Genomic DNA, 22,591 nt, shown 5'->3' with positions numbered 1-22,591 from the left:
TGGGTGACTGTCCAGGCAGCCTGATGTCCCTGTCATTAGGTAATATTTCATCCTTCTGGAGTCTTTGATGGAGTTGAAGACTAGATACTCATAGTTATAATTTTTTTTCTTAGTTATGATAAAAGGGTAAATTAGATATAAAACTTTGGACTCACCAAGGTAGGATGGATAATTAAATGTTTTCTCTGATTTTATCAAAAACAAATAGACTGGATATTGTAACTGTTTTTGTTGTATATAATCTTACTATATTAAAGTTAAAACCTTTTTTAATTAGACAAAAAGGGGGAAATGCTGTGGAATAATCCTCTTGTAACTGTAAAGATTTGTCACTCAAATTAGTTTAATTAAACACTGATTGGCCAGTAGCCAGGTACGAAGTATAGGTGGGTAACCAAATTAAGGATGATGGGAAGGAGAAGGCAGAGTCAGGAGTCGCCAGCCAGACACAGAAGGAGCAGGAGATGAATGTGCTGTGCTAATAAAGGTCTCTCCATGTGGCAAAGCATAAATAGAAATATGGGTTAACTTAAAATGTAAGAGCTAGTTAGTAACAAGCCTGAGCTATTGGCCGAGCATTTATATTATATTCAGCCTCTGAATTGGTTATTTGGAAACTGGCAGGTGAGAGAGAAATGTCCTATTACAAGATTGACATCTACTGATTATTTCATGGTGGACTTTTCCATGTGCTCAAATAAATATATCCATCGTGGTATGTTTGGTCTATTCTTTTGCTGTTTTGAGACACTAAAAGATGACAGACAGCCTATGTCCATCAGTAAAGTGTCTGCTGCCATGAACACTATGGGCAAATGGAGCATCCCTATCATAGAAACAGACTCCGTCTGCACAGGAAGAGGAAAGTGAGTGATGATGTGCACCTGTGATTCCAGAACCCAGGAAACTAAGACAGGAGGAGTAGGAGTTTGAGGCCTGTCTGGTCTACACAGCAGACTCAGTTGAAATAAATAAGTAAATAAAGCTGTGGGGAAGAGGAAGAGACAGGTCCAATGGCATAAGTCAGTGAAAATCAGATGAGAGATGTTTAGTGGAAAGAGCAAGCAGTGTATAAAAACAGAGCTGCAGAGGAGAGGGGGATGCACACACATGAGCCCTTCTATCAGTACCCCCCAATGATCCCCATACTCCAGCACTAACAGGCCCAGGAATGAGGGTTGGTTTCCTGTGGCTGACTTTCTGTTGTAGCGAGATGGGCCATAGATGGATGGCACGAAGCTGGACATGCAGCGGGCAGTGGAGACAGCAGCATTGCCCAGGATGGCCTCATGGCGGAGGAGTCCATTGAGACACCTGCCCACAAGGAGAGTGCATTAGCTGCTTTTCTGGTTCCTACAGCAAAATATTAACACGGACAGAAGCAGTTTATGGGAGGAGGAATTGTTCTGGCTCACAGTGTAGACGGCACAGTCTGTCATGGTGGAGAAGGCATGGTAACTGGAGGTTCGGGTTATGGCTGCAGGAACTTGTGGCTTGCTCACAGCATGGCCCAGCAGGAAGCAGCCAAGGGACTGGAAGAAAGGCTGGGTTATCACTCTTACAGGCCCACGGTCATGGCACGCCTTTGCAAACCATGATCCCCATCTTGACTGTTGTACAACCCCCCAAATAACATTCCTCACTGAGGACCAAGTGCTCGAATCTATGAACCTGGGAGGCACAGTGCACATTTCAAACATATCAGAGGATGTGAGGTAGGGTCTAGAAGCTGTCTGGGGACATCTACAGCATAGGGACAGCAAGCTCTGAACCACAGTGTGTCCAAAGCAGCCAAGGAGGCCAGAGTGGTCATGAGGAGCCAGAATAAGGGCTATGATAGGAGAATGAGGGCCAGGCAGTTGGTGGGATCGCATGGGCCCCCATAACCATGTCAGGGTGCAGAAAGATGTCCAGTGGATGAGGGGGAAGTGGAAGTGGGATTTAATTTGCTGAGTGGAAGAGGATTGTGGGAAGGGATACTGCTCTCAGCAGTAGGTAGAATTTCTAGGAAGGGACACTGGGTGTCCAGCTGCATGGAAAACTCACCTTTCCCTACAGATCAATTGCTACTGTGAAGAAAGTTCTGAGCGGGAAGCATAGGGCAGATAAAGCACACTTGCCTATGGAAAGGCTCTGTGTGCATCCCCAGGTACTGTAGAAACAAAGGACAAAAGATAAGGATCCCAAGGACAGGACTAGAGAGGTGGCTTAGCAATTCTGTGCTTATAAATCTCACTTCAGCTCCTGCTCAGGCTGCTAGGAAAAACAAGGTACCCGATTCCTTGTCCTGCAGCCCTGATTGATCATCGACCCACCTTGTGTGGTGAATTATTAAAGGCTTTGCTGTTTCAGGGGCCCACCTCTCTCTTTCCTCATGGTGCATAATGGATGAGGTGTAACACACATACATACACACACAGACATAGAATTTTTTAAAAGTAAATCTCAACACAGGCATCACCCAATGAAGATAAAGGCAAGCATAAATATCCACAGTTAATATCTGAGGGTTTCTATTGCTGAGAGAAGCACCATGACCAAAAGCAGCTTGGAGAGGAAAAGGTATTTATTGGACTTTCACTTCCATGTCAAGATCCCTCACAGAGGGAAGTCAGGACAGGAACTGAAGACAGGAATCTGGAGGCAGGAGCTAAAGCAGAGGGCATGGAGGAATGCTGCTTACTGGCTTGCTTAGCCTGCTTTCTTATAACATCTTGAAACATGGACCCAACGGTGGTATACCCACAGTAGGCTGGACCTTTCAAGTCAATCTTAATCAATGAAATGTCCTCACAGACTGGCCCATGGAGGCATTTTCTCAGTTGAGGTTCCTCTTCTCACACGTGTCTAGATCAGTGTCAAGCCGACAAAAACCAGCCAGCACAGCTAATGCCATCGGTTCTTAGGCTGAAAACCTAGAATCTGGCAGCCCCAACCAACTAGAGCCTGCCACTTACCCTCAACAGGCTGGTCAACATGCCAGCAACAGCAAAAGGCAGAGAAAGAATATTTATTCAGTGTGGCTGCATTGGGAAGAGGAATAAAGAGGTCCCATAATGCACCAAGTTCCTTCGCTGCTTCCTGCTGGGCCATGCTGTGAGCAAGCCACAAGTTCCTGCAGCCATAACCCGAACCTCCAGTTACCATGCCTTCTCCACCATGACAGACTGTGCCGTCTACACTGTGAGCCAGAACAATTCCTCCTCCCATAAACTGCTTCTGTCCGCGTTAATGTGTGTGTATATATATATATATATATATACATATATATATATATATATTTGTTTTTGTTTTTGTTTTTCGAGACAGGGTTTCTCTGTGTAGCTTTGTGCCTTTCCTGGGACTCACTTGGTAGCCCAGGCTGGCCTCGAACTCACAGAGATCTGCCTGGCTCTGCCTCCTGAGTGCTGGGATTAAAGGCATGCGCCACCACCGCCCGGCCTGTGTTAATATTTTGCTGTAGGAACCAGAAAAGCAGCTAATGCACTCTCCTTGTGGGCAGGTGTCTCAATGGACTCCTCCTCCATGAGGCCATCCTGGGCAATGCTGCTGTCTCCACTGCCCGCTGCATGTCCAACTTCATGTTATCCATCTATGGCCATCTTGCTGCTGAGGACAATTTTAAGAGTTATGCCATATTGCGTGCCTGAGTTAAGTTTCTGTTGTCCAGTACTGAACCACTAACTAGAAACTTTTGACATGCCTGGACAAGTCCTGAATTATTAGAAAATAACATTTCCTTATCTTTCTGCTACACTGACCATTAGTAACAATGTTTCGTGGTTAGGTTGCTTGGTTGGGTTGCTTGGCAACTGGACAGTCCCCTGAACTTTTCCCAAAGAAAGTTTCCTGGTCTGCTTACTATAAAATCCACCTGAGAAAAATGAAAATTTGCAGCTTGATCAGACTACTGTCTTGCTGTCAATTCTTTGTGTCTCTTGTCCCTTCATTCGCCATTCCCCCTTCTAGGGTCTCTGCTGAAGATCCCACTGGCCAGGACATCTTGCTACAATAGAAAGTCAGCCACAGGAAACCAATCCTCATTCCTGGACCTGTTTGTAGCTGGAAGTTTTCCAGCATTCTCCTCTTCTGCTGGTCCCGCCTATACTTCCTGCCTGGCTACTGGCCAATCAGCATTTTATTAAACCAGTGTACAAGGGCATTATCCCACAGCATTTCCCCTTTTTTGTCTAAGCAAAAAGGAAGGCTTTAACTTTAACATAGTAAAATTACATATAACAAAACAGTTATCAAGCAAGAATTACAGTTACAATATCTAATCTATTTGTATTTGGAAATATTAAAGAAGATATCCTATCTATTCTATATTTGTGAGTCTAAGGCTTCATATCTACCCTATCTCTTATCATAAACAAAAAAACCCATAATAATAACTGTAAGGATTCTGTCCTTAATTACGTCATCAGCCTGCGATGGCGTCCCAGGCTAAAAAGCAGGTGGGCCCTCTGTGTCCCTCTCTCTTTCCTTTCTGTTCCTTCCTTCCATCTGTCCTCTCCCTCTCTCTCTCTCTCTCCCTCTCTGTCTCCCCCTTCTTCTCTTTCCACTGTCTCCTTCCGTCTGTCCTCTCTCTCTCTCCCTCTCTCCCGTTCTCTCCCAATAAAGCGCTAAAAAGGTAACCACAGCTGTATTCTTCCAATCAGCACTCTCCTCTGCTGGCATGGCTGCCGCGGGCGGTGGCCAGCCATGAGCAGTGTACTGTTTAACCAACAATAACTATCTAATCTTCAACTACATCAAAGACCCAAGAAGGATATAATATTACCTAAGGAAACAGGAAGAGCATTGTAAGCAACTTCTTAAAGTCTAGAATGATAGAGACAGCTGCCTGCCTGGACAGTCATCCAAAGTTCCTCTCCAACTTTGGGCCATCCATCTTCAGCCTATAGGTCTAGAGTCTCTCAGTTACTTTTCTCTGTGTCCTGCAGAATGTCTGGAAGTTTCTTCTGCAAAGCATGAATCTGAAGGGTCATCTTGCCTTGCAAAGTTCAGTGGTCAGCTTCCTATGGGTCCTGCATGCCCAGTCAATATAACTTTGTCAAGCAGTCCAGGCAAGAACAGTTTCTTGCCCAAATGGCTATTTTTGCCAAGAAGAAGATAAACTCCATATGTAGTGTCCTCGACTCCCATCTTTCTCTTTGAAGTAAATTGGTGCTGGCAGGAACAGATGTGTTTCATTGTCCAGAAAGTCTAAGTTTTAAAAAATTTTAAATGCCATATTCTGTAGGTCTTTGAAGTGTTTGAAGATTACCTACCTAATTGAAATTTATCTGTGTATACCTAAAAATCTTAACTAACATGACTGTAAGTTTGATTATCATAGATGACTAATAATTAAGCTGTATTTAATTATACATTACAATTTAAATGAGTTACATAAACATAGTATCTTAAACAAGAATAGAAATGTATATATATAGTATAACAAAATCAACTCTAAATTTGTGTCAATAAACTAAAATCTAAACCAATGTAAAATATTTTAAGTTGCTCTTTAAAAATAGGTTCAACAATCCACCCTTTTATTCTATCATATCTATATTCTCTATTTCTATATCATGATATCTCCCTTTCTTCTTTTAGAAAGATATTAACTATGACCAATAACAATTTATAACTAAAATCTAAATAAAGACAAACATTCATAATCCATTTTTTGGGAATGTGTGTGTAGTTTTCTAGGCTACTTCCTCCTGATAGAGGGTGCTGTATTCTTATGAGGATCCTGAGAAAATTAAGAATTATGATCAGGTCCTGACTGGAGTAGTCTGTGAGGCTGCATTGTCTGAGCCAGTTGCCTTGAAACTGTTCTGGATATTGGATCGTCTGGGATATGGTTTCATCGGAGACCTTTCAGAGGGTCTTGGCTGGTCAAAACATATTAGCCTGGAAGAAATCCACAGGTTCTCATATTCTGTAGAAACAAAAGCAGAACCTCTTTTCCAAAGCAACATATCCTTAGATCCAAATTTTGAAGTCAAGATACCTTTAAAATATATATTGGTTTAATTCAGCAGCCTTTATAATCAAATGTCTTTCTGCAGTTAAAATCCAAAAGACAACACAATCCAGACTCTCTGTGTGATTTCCATCTTTATGTGGCTTATTTTTTATATTTCTTTTACTTTCTCTTTAAAGACTTTATTTTTTTAACTTTCTATTTCTTTATATAACTGTCTGTATTCTTTTCCCTCTCTTTTCCAAGCCTATGTATATTTTTATACATACTGTAAACTGTTTATAGGTTTATCTCATCTGAATCTGTTTTATTGTGAATCTATTGCTTTAAGCTGCAGTATTACTGGGATTGAAATGGCAACTTTGGCTGCTGGCTCCACCCACCTCAGCTTTCCAACATAGTGATGGTACATTTACCACCAGCTCTACCAACTCTGGCTCTGGGAGCCATGTGCACCACCAACTCTCGGAAGCAGTGGGTCTATGCCTCCATTAAAGCAGTATGTAGCCAAGAAACTTATTTTTTTGTATTAGCAAAAGCTATATCCATCACACAGTATACTGAGCAGCTTGGAGACACCTCTGTTTATTGTGGTGGGAATTTGCCTTGCTGCACTCAAGCCCACACGCCATGAACCCGCCATACTGTAGCTCAAGTCCTCATGCCACAGCATCTCTGTATCACAGCTTTCCTGAGAAACACAACTAGGAAGCTGCTCTTGGCTCCATTTTAGAATGCTTTTTTAAAGCTTTCTCAGGTTTTGGGTGGAAATTCTTGCCCCATGTCTGGGCACCATTTGTAGCTGGAAGTTTTCCTGTGTCCTGCCTGGCCTGCAGTCAGGACAAATCTCTCACCCACAGTCCTGCAGCCTTTAATAAAATAATCACTCAGAAGCTTATATTAATTATAACTGTTTGGCCATTACCTCAGGCTTATTACTGACTAGCTCTTACACTTAAACCAACCCATAATTCTTATTTATGTTTAGCCACATGGCTTGGTGTCTTTTCTCAGTTCTACTTGACATCTCTTGGCAGTGGCTGGCAGCATCTCCTCTGCTCTCTTCTTCCTTCCTCACTCTCTCTCTTTAGAATGTTCTGCCTAACCTTATTCTGCCTCACCATAGGCCAAACAGCTTTATTTATCAACCAATCAGAGCAACACATATTCACAGCATACAGAATGACATCCCCATCACCTGTTAGTGCTGGAGTATGGGGAACCCTGGGGGTACTGATAGAAGGGCTCATGTGTGTGCATCCCCCTCTCCTCTGCAGCTCTGTCTTTATACACTGCTTGCTCTTTCCACTAAACAGCTCTCATCTGATTTTCACTGACTTATGCCATTGGACCGTCTCTTCCTCTTCCCCACAGCTTTATTTACTTATTTATTTCAACTGAGTCTGCTATGTAGACTAGACAGGCCTCAAACTCCTACTCCTCCTGTCTTAGCCTCCTGGGTTCTGGGATCACAGGTGCACATCATCACTCACTTTCCTCTTCCTGTGCAGAGGTATCCTAAGCAATCTTGGTTCAGGGTGTGGTCCTGTCCATCACTGATCCATCACAGTCTGGCTCTGCCTTTCCCACAAAGTTTTCTGACAAGCTGTTAGAACTGCGTGGAATCCTTTTTGGGGAGACAAGCTTTCCCTCTGGCCAGCAGCAGACTTCATTAAGCTTTTTCCTTTTCTGAGCGAGAGTCTCCTACAAATGTTCCAGTTCCTTGAACTCTTCCACCCCCATCTCCCGACCCTCTACCCCTACCCCATCTCCTTTCCCTCTGTACCTCACTGCTATCCTACCACCTCCATGCCCCCACCCCATCTCACCATCACCCCAATCCCCCTCTCCTCACCCCCATCTCACCACCTTCTATCCCCCCTGGCCTTGAACTCCAGAAAGATCCTTTTACATCTGCTTCCTGAGTGCTAGGATTAAAGGTGTGTGCTGCTGAAGAACCAGCCTGCCTCAATCTTAGGCTTAGAAGCCATCTTATAATAAAGACAGACTTATGATTATGATTAAACTCCTGTTTCTCAAGGATTGGGCTGTGCCCCAGCTGTAACCTTAACTACAAATGGTTCTGCACTGCCTGCTCCCGGAATGCCAATCATGTCTTTGTTTCAGGAGGTCATTATGACTAACTTGTTAGGCTTATGTTCTGATCCTGTTTTGCCCACCAAACCCCCCATTTGGACACCCTCTACCCCTGAGCTATCAAAGCCTTGTCTTCCTCTCATCTGGGGCTGCTCTCTAAACTTCTGACATAGGGTGAGACAGCTGGCTGGCCAGTCCGGGGTGCACCTCTAAACTAAAACTAGCTTTAACCAGACAGTCATGGATTTGGTCTTTCTCCTTGCAATTTTCAGATTTAACACTACCATGCCTGGCAACACACCACACATTGCCCAGCCAGGCCCCGCATTCCACGTTGTTCTCTTGAATAAAAGAACAGGGCTTAGCCACCAAACTCACCGCAGTGCACACTCATGGTCATATGGCTTGGGAGAGCCGGCCGGTGCATGCCTGTCTTGCAGCATCTCGTTGCTGTTTAAATCTTGTCTTGTTTTTCTGACGCTAATGGGTTCATAACTCTCTGCCCAGTGCAGACTTCCTTAGCTTATCATAGCAGGGCAGACCTAGAGTGCTGGTTCTTAATTGCAGCAACCAAAGCCAAGTTTGGCTTATTTAGGGCCTTAATGATAAGACATTGGGCAGCTTGGAGATTTTCCAAGGATTGAAGGAAGCTGAGCAGCCAGGACCAGTTGAAAAGTCATGGCACTAGCACAGCCCAGTGAGGACCTCCACACATGTGTATTGGACATGAAGACCCAGGCCACATGCTAAGCAATTCTCCATGTTTTCTCTTTCTTGTACCATGAGCCTCAGATGCAGAGTTTGAACCTCTGGTTGGATAAATGAAGGTACCAGGGATACTGGAGAACAAGGTGCAACATCATTAGCATCTCTGATGGGAAATGGACTCTGTTCATGGGATCAGATGGGAATCTGCTCAGATTCGTGCCTGATGGATCCCTAAACTTCAGATTCGGGCACTAGACAGTAGCAAACACTGGGAGAGTGGAGTGTCCCCTTTGAAACCTTTGAGCATATCAGACTGTGGTGGTTTGAATGTGGAGTGTTCTCCGCAGACTTGTGTGTTTGGTGTTATTTGGGAAAGCTGTGGAGCCTTTAGGAGATGGAGCCTCCTTGGAGGAGGAGGTGAGGAACCAGCCTGGCTTTCTCTATTTTCAGCTCAAAAGTCAGACTAGGTCCGTTCCTGCTTATGATAAACCTCTGTTTCTCAAGGATTGGGCTGTGCCCCAGCTGTAACCTCAACTACACATGGTTCTGCACTGCCTGCTCCCGGAATGGCAAACATGTTTTTGTCTCAAAAAATTGTTTATAGCCACCTTGCAACCTTATCTTTGTTTCAGAAGATTATATGACCCCCATAACTGACTACCTTGCTATGACTCCCTGTTGTTATGACCACCTTGTATGCCCACCTTGCAATCATATCTTTGTTTCAGGAGTTCATTAGGACTAACTTTCTAGGCTTATGCTCTGCTCCTGTAACCTCACCCATTTTGCCTGCCAAATCCCCCATTTGGACACCCCACCCCCACCCCTGAGCTATAAAAGCCTTGACTTCCTCACACCCAATGCTGACCTCTTGAACCCTGCCTTAGTGGGAGGCAGTCCTTGAACATGAATAAAAAAGTTTGCTTTAACGAATTGCTTGCTTTGGTTAATTTGGCCAGGATGACCGGGGTCGCTGGTCTTTCTCCTCCCATCTTTAGGATTAACAGAGGGGTACTAGGAAGTGAGTCTTGATTCTTTACAAGCCAGCCAGTTCCTGTTCACTCCCTCTGCTACTTGGCTGTGGATGCAGCTGGGACCTGCTGGCCCCCTGTCCTGTACCCTTCTATCCCTCCTGCCTCAAGTCTCTCCTAAGGCGATACACAGTACTCCTTCAAACTGTAAGCCACAGTCAACCCTTCCTCCCTGGAGTTGCTTCTTTTCGGGGATTTTGTCATAGCAACAAGAAGGCAACTAATACAACATTTAGCTGATCAAAGCAAAAGCCAGGAGATTTAAAGATCAAGTAAAAACTGGAAGAGCTGTATTGGAGACGGACATGATGGTGCAGAGTTGTCCTCGAAGCACTGGGGAGGTGGAGCAGGAAGGTCAGGAGTTCAAGGTCATCCTTGGTTACAGGAGACCCTGTCTTATAAACACACGGTCAGCGAGATGGCTCAGTGGGGAAAGGGGTGTGTTGCTTTTAGGTTCCTGCTGGCCGCTTAGAGGAGACAGAAGCCTGAGCAGGAGCAGCCATTTCCATGGTTTCTTTACTCCATTTCAACTACAGCTGCCAAGTGTGGAAAAAGAGTATAGGTAGTCCATAACTTTTAAAGCCCTGGGACCAAGGCAGGCCCCTGAATGTGCCAGCCCAAGGGAAGATGGCCAATGACCCTACCAATGTCTCTCAGGGGCTAACACAATCTAGACCACTTCCATTTTGCATTTTATGTGTATGGGTGCTTTGCCAACATGTATGTTGTACCATGTGTATGTAGTACCCATGGTAGCCAGAAAATGGTGCCAAATTCCTAGAACTGGAGTTATAGAGGGCTGTGAGCCACCATGTAAATGCTGGGAACTGAACCTGGGTCTGCTGCAAGATCAACAAGTGTTCTTAACTACTGAGCCATCTCTCCAGCAACCATTTCCCTTTTTTTCTAATGCTCAGTTTGTAGAAAAAGTGATAACTGTGAAAACGAAGTTACCAAAACCACACAGTAATTACAGGTCCATGTCATAGTCTTAACAGGAAATAAGGAGTTGTGCTGCTTGCAATGTATTAATAGTTCTGAGATTTCACTTGGTTTTCGAACAGTGAAAGGCTGGAAATGGGCCACGGATTTAAAACTTGGATCTTTGTGTTTGGCTCAGAACTCACTCTGCAAAGGTGGTAGTGAGACCTGGCCGAGACGCTCCAAGGTTTGCTGTCAGAGCTCTGATGTGAGCAGTGCCGTGGTCCAGACAGCCATGAGGTTCACTGGATACTGACAGAGATACTGCATGCCCAAGAGACAAATTATAGCAGAACTCAGTTCTTCTCGAGCAGTTGCTCTTGAAAATCTCTTTCCTTTTTCCCAGAAAATGTTTCCTGCCTCATGGATTGTGTTTGTTTGTTTGTTTTGTGGGGCAGGGAATTTAACTCAGGACCTTATGCATGCTAGGCAAATACTCAACCACTGAGCCATGTCCCAGTCCCTCACTGGGGATTCTAGGCATGGGCTCTACCACTGAGCCACACCCCAGACCCTCACTGGGGGATTCTAGGCAGGGGCTCCACCACTGAGCCACACCCCAGCCCCTCACTGGAGGATTCTAGTCAGGGGCTCCACCACTGAGCCACACCCCAGCCCCTCACTGGGGGATTCTAGGCAGGGGCTCTACCACTGAGCCACAAAACCAGCCCCTCACTGGGGGATTCTAGGCAGGGGCTCTACCACTGAGCCACAAAACCAGCCCCTCACTGGGGATTCTAGGCAGGGGCTCTACCACTGAGCCACACCCCAGCCCCTCACTGGGGGATTCTAGGCAGGGCCTCCACCACTGAGCCACGCCCCTCACTGGGGGGTTCTACCTCTACAAATAAGCTACAGGTAATGTAAAACCAAAACAGGAGTTACATTGTTGTTAAGGAGCCTCATTGTTATTAAGTTTCCATACCTTACAAGAATAAGTTTCCGTTTCCTAGCCCTAATGCATTGTGCAAACCATGTTTTTCAAGCTATGCTGAACTTGTGACCCCATGATGTATACCCACCCCTTTGCCTTGCTAAACTCCTGAACCTGTGAGAGACAATGTACTGAAAATGTATCTTTCCTGCTACCTTGATGGTTGCCCTTCTACATGACGAATTCTTGCACTGTGCACCCCACAGGCAGCCTTGAGCCCTGACCAGGTGCTAACAGCTAGTTATCTCCACAGTTGTTTTCTCTCAACCCTAACCCTTCTCCATAAAAGGAACCTCAAAAGCCAGTGAGGGGCTGCTCTCTGAAACCCTGACAGCCGTCGGGCCGGTCCCTTCGGCCCTTCTAAATATAGCTTGCTTTAATCAGACAGTGGCGGTAATGGTTTTTCCTCGGGTCGGACAGAAGCACTGCTGAAGGGGAGGATCGCGTCATCCTGTTGAGTGAGGCAACCCTTAGCCCTGCTAACCTCCCAGACCGCGTCTCTCTCTGCCTCACTGTCTGCCCGACCTCGGTCAGGGTTCTCTTTCCTTCCTGTTGCTGTGATAGGCACTCTTGGCAGCAGCGTGTCAGGGGAGGAAGAGTTTATTTCAGCTCACAGGTCACAGTCCACCACTGAGGCAAATCAGGGCCGGGATCTCAAACAGTGGAGATGGGCTGGCTCGCTCACAGCTCAGCCACCAGCCGCAGAGGACAGACCTGGATGTCACTGGACCGGAAGTCTCTAGACTCTGTGGGAACTGTACCTACCTATGTGCAACCCTGCCCCAAGCACACATGCACATACACATAACTGAAAAGGAAAATAAATCTTAAAGAAACAAAACCTACTTTAAAAAACGGATGACTAATTTGAGATCACACACAAAACTTGGCTACATAGTAAAGCTCAAGAGTAGCCTGGGCTTCCTGAGACCTGTCTAATATAAATAAATAAATAAATAAATAAATAAATAAATAAATAAATAGGCCAGGTGTGGTACTGCACGCCTTTGATCTCATCACTGAGAAGGCAGAGGCAGACCACTGAGTTTAAGGCCAGCCTGGGCTACATAGTGAGACCCTGTCTCAAAAAAAAAAAAAAAAAAAAAAAAAAAAAACACACACAAAATAAAATCAAGACCAAGAACCAAACCAACCCACCAAACAGTACAACAAACCCCAACAGTATAAACTATATGGAAAGAAGAGATTTCTGAGAGAACTCAGGGCTTCTGGCATAGTCGGCAACCTCTCCATCAGCTGGGACCCCAGCCCTCGGAGGATCTGGGACACCGTGGAAGAACATTGTCTTTCTACACAGCAGATCTCCAACAAACTCTTGCAAGTCAAATAAGAAAAGGGTAATTACAGGAGGAAATGCAAATGAGTCCCGCATGGTATGCAAACACTTTCTCCCAGGGTTTACTGTTTTTCATTGCAGCAAATCAAACCCAGGCCTCAGTGTAAGCTGCTAAGCACCTTACCACTGGGCTAGAACCCAGAGCTCCTCCTTCTCTGTCTCACGGAGACTAGAACTAGAATAAGGAAGAGCAAGGACCTTATGTGTCTGCTTGTCTGGGCTACCATGCCTGGCTAGATCCCTGGCATTTCTGTAAGGATAGTTTAGAATAAGAGTGACATTAGTAGTGAACTTGAGGAGAAGCCGTGTGTGTTCTGTAGTGTGGGGAGGCCTCATCCAATCAGTTGAAGGCCTAAGAGGACAAAAGGCTGACCTTCCCCAGCAAGAAGGACTTCACCAGCAGAAGACATTGTGATGTCTCTTGTGACCCCAGCTCTTGGTGGGCTGCCGTGACCCTGGCCAGTGTGCCTGTGTATATGGTATCATTTCTGTAGAGTCCAGAGAATCCTAACTGCGTCACTGGAGGCTCCGCCTCAGCCCTCCTCCTCCCCCTCCAAACTCTGCCCCTCAGAAAGCCGCAAGCTGAGGTTCCTCCCCCGGGGCTGCTCAAGACCACGCCTACAGGGTATTTAAGCTCCGGTCCATAGACCTGCCATGTGATTTCTCCTTTTCCTTCCCCGAGATCACCTGGGAGTGCTTTGCTCAGATTAAACCTGGTCTTATTAATTTGGCTTATTGTGTCGGTGGAGAAACCCATTAGCGGGGATTCAAAATGCTTATCACTAGCACCCAGAATTACTAAATTTTAACTATCAACTTTAAAAAAATGCTTACCATACAGCATTTTGTCATGCCAGCAGAGTTACAGGGTCTCTCATACAGAATGGAAGGTGAGGAAGGAAGTCAAAAGATTTCTTTACCGTTTGTTATAGTAAAATCCATGCACAGTTATCACAGTAAGGGATGGGGAACCTGAACCAAGCCGCCAGCTATGGCTGCTCCTGTATCTCACTGCCCATTCGTCCACCTTCCAAGAGAGCACCCATCCTGAGGTCCCGCCTTATAATTGGGTCATGTACAGTCCCCATAAAAACTCAACCCCTTGGGCCAAGACGTTCCTTCCAATTGGTTAGCTGGCCAGCGACAGCAAACAGGAAGGGAAGAGGCTGATTCTGCTGAAGAAAGATCAATATTTCAGATTCATGCGGCATTTCCAGTTGGAGAGTGTTAGGTGTCAAACCTGGGACAAATCACTGAGGTGTCTATTAACATATCAAATCGGACCTGAACTCCAGCATTCCCTCACTCCCTACCCATTACAGGTATGGCTGACACACCCCACCCGCTACCCATACTTCTCTAGCCCAGGGCTGGGCTGCCCTTCTTCCAGTTACCCTTCCCTATATAATCCAAACATTTGGTTACCCACCCTTTTAGTCTACCATTTATCTTGGTCAGTGTGTGAAAGCCAAAGTTACATTTTAAGTTTTAATTACTATGCCTAAGAGATCCATGAAGCAAAAATGCCTCTGATCTGCAAGTCCCTTGCCAAGGACAGACAGTTCCTGAAATGCTGGAGGCTAACGTTTATGGGAGATAACAAGCCACATGTTTTCACTCCCCTAAACAAGTTTGTTTGACTCAATTGCATCCATGTGCTTGATCACATGTGGCTGTTAATTAAAAATTTTAAATAATGAGCAAGATGGGATTTGGTCAGGACCATCATCTGGAAACTTTCTAGGTAAGTAGCCCTGAGGTACGTGTTGGCCGCCATATCTTTCCATGAGGCTTTGTTGTTAATTTTCAATAACAACTCCCAGAATCCCATGAAGCTACCTGATAGAGCAGATAGAGCTTACAGGTTAACTTCAGGTCTGAGAGTAGATGGGAGGTACATGAGCAGGAAATACATCAGGATGTATGCTTGCCTCTGATTGGGTGGGGAATGAGGGGGTGGGGTATGCAGGAACTGCATCAGGATATATAGTTGCCCCTGACTGAAACTGATGGGAAATACGGTGGCCCTGTGGTTTTACCTTTTTTTTTTTTTTTTTTTTTTTTTTTGCTTTTTCGAGACAGGGTTTCTCTATGTAGCTTTGCGCCTTTCCTGGAACTCACTTGGTAGCCCAGGCTGGCCTTGAACTCACAGAGATCCGCCTGCCTCTGCCTCCCAAGTGCTGGGATTAAAGGCGTGCGCCACCACCGCCCAGTCGTGGTTTTACTTTTTAAGCCTCTGCAAAATGTGGCTTGTGGCCAATCATTTCTTGGGAACCCTGGAAAGGACCTGACCAGAGTCCACCAACCTGGCCAGTATTAATTAAAGCTTGCTTCAAATTTGGCTTTAAATTGTGTTAGTGATCTTATTCTCGACTTGTGGGATTTACAGTACTAAGGGATGGCCATGGTGATAAATCACAGCTAGTATTTAATAAGTTTTCTGCCCCCTCCCCCATAATAAGTTTCTCAGCTAATGTAGTAAGCCAGATCAAGCCAAATTTTAAAAGTATAACAATGGGTATATTAAGCAAAGCAACTCCTGGGCAAGTTCTCTGGTTTCAGAGCTCAAGGCCAGAGAAGTCACACCCAAACTAAGGCAGGGAGATTTTATAGATTGTAGGCAAGGGGTGATGATGTGTCTGTCACAAGATGGGTTTGTGCCCAAGCATGGTCAAAAGCTGAGTGGTTAGGTGAGGACTTGGATAGCTGGCGGCGTCAAGGGAGGAAGTTGTAGTTGCCAAGAATTCGGCAGTGGGCTTTTGGTGCCTTTCCTTTGTTCGGAGTCTCTCTGAGTGGGCAGGGTTTGGAGAGATAAAGAGACACAGAAGAGACAGAGGGGGTAGGAAGGGATGGGGAGGCAGGAATGGGGCTTCCCAGGCCATGAAGGAGTGAGCTAGAGCTCCAACCTGACAGTACTGGCCACTGTAAGCCTCCTTGTTCAGCAAGAAGAGTCCCACAGACAAATGAACATACAGACATGTAAATCCCAGTCACAATGCAAGGCAGGATCACATCAACGGGGAAGGACATTTGGGGTCAGGTGAGGTGGGGCTGTACTGCCTTTCTACAGAGGGCCACATGGGTGAACCAATCACTAAGTGAAATAAGCCAGACGCAGAAACACAAATACTATGTGTTTCTCCTCATATCTCGAATCAAGATCTTAAAAGGGAAAGATACAGAAGTGAAAAGAAAACTGCCTGGGAAAAAGAAGGGGACCTAAAGAGAGGGAAAAGTGGGGACATTACATACAGGTCCGCAATGTCATAATGAAACCAATTACTTTGTAAAATTAGCATGTGCTTAAGAGAATAAAGATGGGGGCTGGCAAGAGGGCTCAGACTGCTCTTCTAGAGGACCTGGATCGATTCTCAGCACCCGCATGGCAGCTCACAACCATCTATAACTCCAGTTCCAGAGATCTGACGCCCTCTTCTGGTCTCCATGGGCACCTGGCATGCAGGTGGTACACAGACATAGATACAGGCAAAACAATTCATATATAAAATAAAAACGTTTACCTCAAAAAGGAAAGAAAGGAAGAAGGAAGGAAGGAAGGAAGGAAGGAAGGAAGAAAGAAGAAAGAAAGAAAGAAAGAAAGAAAGAAAGAAAGAAAGAAAGAAAGAAAGAAAGAAAGAAAGAAAGAAAGAGCTGACCATGGAGGTATATACCTATATAACGCCAACACCCAAGGCACTGAAGTAAGTGTTGTGAATTTGAGACTGGCCTGGGTCACACAGTGAGAGTCTGTCTCAAAACACACAGCGAAACACACGAACACACAGCGAAACACACGAACACACAGCAAAACACACGAACACACAGGCTTGTGTCCTCCATGGCCATCTCTGTACTGCAGGGTGGGCAGGGACTTCCTGAGATGAGAGACTGGTAAGAACGCATTTGAAAAGTCCGCTGGTCCCTGCCCCACTTAACAATGGGGACGCGTTCTGAGAAACCCAGCTAGTGGATTTCAGGGCCTGTCATCACAGAGTGACTTACGCAGGCTCTTATGTCTAGGTCAGTCCCTTCATGGGGCTTTTTTCAGGCAATCAAGACACAGCTACCAGTCTGATGCTGCACACCTGCAATCCCAGCACCTGGGAGGCAGAGGCAGGAGGCTGACAAGTTTGGCACCAGTCGGGGCTATATAGGAAGATTCTGACTCAAAACAAAGACAAACCAAGGGGCTTGTGGGATGGCTGTCGGCAGGTGAAGGGGCTTGCATTGGGGCTTGGCCGCTGGGTCCCATCCCCAGGAATCCATATGGTGAGGGAGAGAGCTCACTGTCACCAGCTTGAGTCTCCATGTATGTGCCCACACAAATTCTCCCAAAATAAATAAGTAAACAGACACAACTTTAATTTGAGGATTTAACAAGGCAACTCCACATAGTTTACCTGGTACTTAAAAACAGGTTTATTTCTGGGTAACTTACAACCAGTAAAAGAGTCGGTTATGGGGTCCAGGAGAGGTGAGGTACAGTCCAGCGTGGTTCTCTGGAGTACTCTGACTTGGTCTGCAATCCAGCATCCAGGATCACGAGGAGCCAAGAGGGCTGGCATGCACAGATCTTGGGATCTTACGGCTCCCGTCTGGACCACTCCCCAGGGGCAGGTCATAGGTAGGCAGTTACCGGCTGCCTCACCAGGGGCAGTGATTCAAAGTTAAAGCTGGAAGAGCTGCCCACTACACAACTTAGATAAAAATAAAAAATTATTAAACCTTTTAAAAATTTTTATTATTAAAATTTATTATTAAAATAAAAATATATATATCCTGCAACTGCAAGGTGCACGAGGGTTGGGTAACGAGCACACTATTTTATAGGAAGCTTTTTGTTCCTGGATGTGGTCTGTTGGAGCCTGTGACCTCTGAAGGCGGAGGTAGGGGAAATCAGGAGACATTGATCATCCTTGACTACATGCTGAGTTTGGGGCCAGCCTGGTTGGAAAGTAAAACAAGACAGAACTTTTTAAGTTCAGCTTTAAAATACTTATTGTCATATTTATTTGGGTGGAGGGGTGGGGGGTGGGGGTGGGAGGGTAGGGGGTGGGGGTGTGGGGTGTGGGGTGTGGGAGGGGGTGTCTGTGTGTGGAGGACAGAGGAGTTTAGTTCTCTCCTTCCACCATGTGGGTTCCAGGAATCGAACTCAGATCTTTAGGCAGGAAGATACCAGATTGTCAACTTCTCCCTTCCATGTGCATAGGTGTGAGTGCACACAAACAAGTACACACAAATACACCTCCCCCACACTCTCCCTACATGCACACATGTGTGAATGCACACATACACACACAAGCTCACTGTGGCTGAACTTACATACAAGAATATTTATCCACTTAAGGTCGTGGTTTTGCCTCATGACTTGACATTCCAGTTCCACTCAGGTTGTAGAATTCCCCATCACTCTATAATGTCCCAGGGGCCTATATCTCCGTTTTAGCAGTTCCCAGCCCATAGCAGCCACTGACCTGCTTTCTGTCAATGTATATACCCTGTAAAGCAAAGGCTAGTTAGTTGAAACAAGGTAAGTGGAGTCCTCCTCAGAAAACTTAGAGAGCAGGCCGCCGGGAGCGGGGTGTCTTATAGAATAGTGGGTCAGGACAGCTATGCTCTGGTTATTTTTCAAAGAATAAGCAAGAGTTATTTTATTTGCTGATTTTGCTGTGCTGAGGACCAAATTTAGAGTCTTATACTTGCTGGGCAAATGACCCAGGGCAAGACTACATTCCTAGCTCTTGTAATTTTATTTGGAAACAGGATCTTGCTCTGTGGCCCAGGCTAGCCTTAAATTTAGGATCCTGACAGGCATGCACCTCTTGCCCTCTGCAGGGAATTGTTTTGATAAAGACTTCTTCCAGGAGACCTTCTCAGACAGTGGTTCTCAAGATGATGATCATGATCCTGGGGGCGGGGGGGAGGGGGGCATTGAACGACCCTTTCATGGGGGTCCCATATCAGATATCCTGCATATCAAATATTTACATTGCAATTCTTAACAGTAGAAAAATTACAGTTCTGTAGTAGCAATGAAATAACTTTATGGTTGGGCGTCCCCACAACATGAGGAGCTGTATTAAAGGGCTGCAGCGTTAGGAAGGTCGAGAACCGCTGTCAGGTGTGGGAAAGATGAGTGTAGGGTCTAAGCAGACTCCCCAGCAAACACCCGAGAGAGCAGAGGCGTCTGGGAATGGAAGCAGCAGAGCCCTGTCCTCTCGAGCTTGTCAGCCCTCAGTTGGGCATTGGAGAGCTCACATCTCCATCTGCTCCAGGCCCCCTGTGTGGCTCACTCTCCGCCAAGGTGCCTGGGCAGAGAAGTGAGCTTGTTTCCACAGAACACGCGCTGCTCATGGCGCTCGCCTGGCCTGTTTGACCCTGTCTTGTTTCCACAGCGAGATCCCAACCAGCCTGGGATTTCTTTGTTGTTGTTTAAGATTGCCGTGAGCAGTGGCTCATGACTGCTGTCCCAGTAGGCAGGGGCCTGGTTTAAGTAAGGTGGAGAGTTTGAGGCCAGCCTGGACTGCAAAGAGAGATTCTGTCTTAGAAAAAAAAAAAAACAAAACAAAAGTGACCGGGCGGTGGTGGCGCACGCCTTTGATCCCAGCACTTGGGAGGCAGAGGCAGGCGGATCTCTGAGTTCGAGGCCAGCCTGGTCTACAGAGTGAGTTCCAGGACAGGCAGGGCTGCACAAAGAAACCATGTCTCGAAAAAACAAACGAATGAACGAACGAACACAATAGTGAGTCTTGGGTGTGGTGTGTGCTGGTGCAGGACGCAGAGGCAGGCGGATCTTTGGGATGTGAGGGCCAGCCCAGTCTGCATAGTGAGTTTTAGGCCAGCCAGGGCTACATAGTGAGATGCTGTCTCAAAAACGAAACAAGGGCTGGAGAGCTTAGTGGTTAAGAGCACTGGTTGCTCTTGCAGAGGACTTGGGTTTGGTTTCCAGCACCCACCTGGTGGCTCACAGCCATCTGTAACTCCAGTTCCAGTGGATCCAGTGCCTTCTACCAACCTCAGAGGATACCAGACGCACACGGCACACAGACATACATGCAGACAAAACACTTGAATACAATAATAATTTTTTTAAATGTCAAAACAGCACTGAGCCGGTACTTAAGACCTGAGTCACGTGGCCCAGCTCCTCTCTCAGATGTAAACCCGAAGTTTTCTAGGAATGTCCCAAACAAGCCTGAGTTCTGTCCACAGAAAACAGCTCTCCTATTCCTGTGCAAGCCCTGCGATGCCAGCTTTCACGTCCTCCCGGAATCCACCACATTCAAGTCAGGCTTTCATTCAAGTTCCTCAGCTTCTTGATTTATTTGATTTGATTTGATTTAATTTGATTAAGCAGGGTTTCTTGTGCCCAGGCTGGTAGCTGAGGATGACCCTCAATTTCTGGTCTTCCTGCCGCCTCTCCCCTACTGCTGAGGACAGATGGACACAACTGTATCTAGTTTATGTGGTTCCAGGGACGGGAAGCAGGGCTTGTGCCTGCCGGGTAAGCACTCTGCCAACTGAATGTGAATAAACACATACATACATACATACATGCATACATACATACATACATACATGCATACATCTTAAGGATAAAATCGTGGTTAGTTTTATTCCTCCGACCCTGCTCCTCTGCAGGCGACTGGGTGTTTTTGTCCAGCCCCACTCCCTCGGTGTGACTGTTCTTCCACCCACCACCTACATTACCCAAGCCAGGAAGATGTGGAAACATCATTTACTTTTGCCAGGTACGGAATTTATTTGGATAATTTTTCTCTTTGCCTGCCATTGTTCATAAGTGTCCCAGAGGATCTGAATTTATGGAGCAGTGGGAACTCCCTGGAAAACCCTCACCAGGGCAGGTTGTTCCCTCCCCCCTGGAGCCCTGTCTCTCCCACTCTGAAGAGCCAAGAGTCAGTGGCTTGTACCCTTCCCCCACCCCAGGTCCCCAGCTCAGCTCCAGCCCTGGGCGGCCCCCTCCCCCGATGAAGGCACTGAAACAGTTGGCCGCTGCAGAGGCTGGGCTCACTCTTCCAGAGAAGTCTCTCGCCATTTCAAAGTCCCAGAGTGAGAGGGTGGGAAGGAGGCACCATGGAGAGTCGGGAATGTGAGCAGGTCCAGGGAGAGCCGAGTGACAGCTGTGTCTCCAGCCTGTCCCAGGAGTCGCGTCTCTCCTGAGCTAGGGAATGAATGCCCCATGGACACCCCTGCCTACTCCTTCCTGATCCCCGGAGATCTCGGGGCCAGCACTGGGCCAATGCTTCCACACCCCTCCTCCGGTCCATCCTTTTCGCTAGCTTGGACACTCCTTGGACGGCTCTTCTCTGTTCTTTTCCTTCAGTTCCAAGCTGACTTCCTGAGTCCACGGCACACAGCCTCTGGTCAGCCTCCCCAGGAGCTGCTGAAAGTCGGCTTGGAACTTGGAGGATGAGAAGTAGAAGACAAGGGGGTCGATGCAAGAGTTGAGCGTGCTGAGGAGGAGCACGTAGCTCCGCCAGGTTGGACTCTCACCCCGGACATAGCCCACCACGTGGGACATATTGTAGGGGCCGAAGCAGACGAAGAAGATGAGCAGTGTGGCTGCCAGGAGCCCCATCACCCTCTTGCGCCGGCGCCGGCTGGCTCCCCGGCTGAGAATCCACACAAGCCGGCTGTAGCAGTAACTCGTGATGCAAAGGGGCACCATAAAGAGGACCACAGCCATCTCTAGCCTCACAGGCAGGAGCACAGCCAGCTGGTCCTCCCGGAATTTCAGGTAGCAGGTTGCATCGATCCCCTGGCTGTGGGTGGTGTTTCCCCAGTACTGAATGACATAAACCACACTACAGTGACCTGATGCCAGGAACCAGCAGATGCCACTGACCAGACCAGCCTGCCCCAGCCGTGGCCGAGTCTTGTACCACAGTGGGTAGGCCACGCTCAGAAAACGTTCGACGCTCACAGCCATCAGGAAGAGGGAGGTGAGATAGATGGTGGTGAAGAAGAGAAACCCCGAGAGGGGGCATAGGATATAGGGCAGGAGCCACCTCATGCCACTGGCCGCCTCCACCATGCGAAAGGGCAGGAACAGCAGCAGCAGCAGGTCCGACAGGGTCAGGTTGAGCAAAAGTAAGTCCACGGCCACCGGGCGGCGACGCAGCTTGCCCACGAAGACCACCAGGGCCAGCACGTTGAGGGGCAGTCCCACGAGGAAGACCACCAGGTTCACGGAAAAGAAGAGCCAGTGATGGCCGACAGAGACGTTCATCTCCATGGCCACAGATGCTAGTGAGACAGAGGTGAAGAGGGAGGTAGCGTGGGGAGTGGAGGAGTCCTCTGTCCCCCACCAGGAGACTCTGACCCATCAGGCAGGAGGGTTGCCCTCACTGTTTACCCCCACCACGGCATCCCCCGTCCTCTGCCCTGCAGGGTCAGCCTTCCTGCCTTGCTGCCTTTGCTGCCCCTCACCCAGTGCAGACACCGCCAAGGTGTCTCCCTCCATGTGTAACCCCAGCCCCACACTC

The 22,591-nt window shown here is 47.0% G+C and overlaps 1 protein-coding gene across 1 annotated transcript; it reads right to left on the bottom strand.

The window, feature by feature from the left end:
• Positions 1-21,089: 21,089 nt before the first annotated feature.
• LOC114681633 (free fatty acid receptor 3) lies at positions 21,090-22,341 on the bottom strand. Its single transcript, XM_028855231.2, has one exon. It carries the CDS (start codon positions 22,339-22,341, stop codon positions 21,382-21,384), a length of 960 nt encoding a protein of 319 aa, XP_028711064.1. The 3' UTR covers positions 21,090-21,381.
• Positions 22,342-22,591: the final 250 nt, after the last annotated feature.

Source organism: Peromyscus leucopus, chromosome 1, assembly GCF_004664715.2.
Source record: "Peromyscus leucopus breed LL Stock chromosome 1, UCI_PerLeu_2.1, whole genome shotgun sequence".
In the NCBI taxonomy this organism is placed as follows: Eukaryota; Metazoa; Chordata; class Mammalia; order Rodentia; family Cricetidae; genus Peromyscus; species Peromyscus leucopus.
Note: the sequence above shows the minus strand (reverse complement) of the source record. Positions and strands in the feature narration are given on the sequence as shown.

What these genes read in the sequence shown, in the direction of transcription:
- LOC114681633 (XM_028855231.2), bottom strand. Translation starts at nt 22,341, where the DNA reads ATGGAGATGAACGTCTCTGTCGGCCATCACTGGCTCTTCTTTTCCGTG.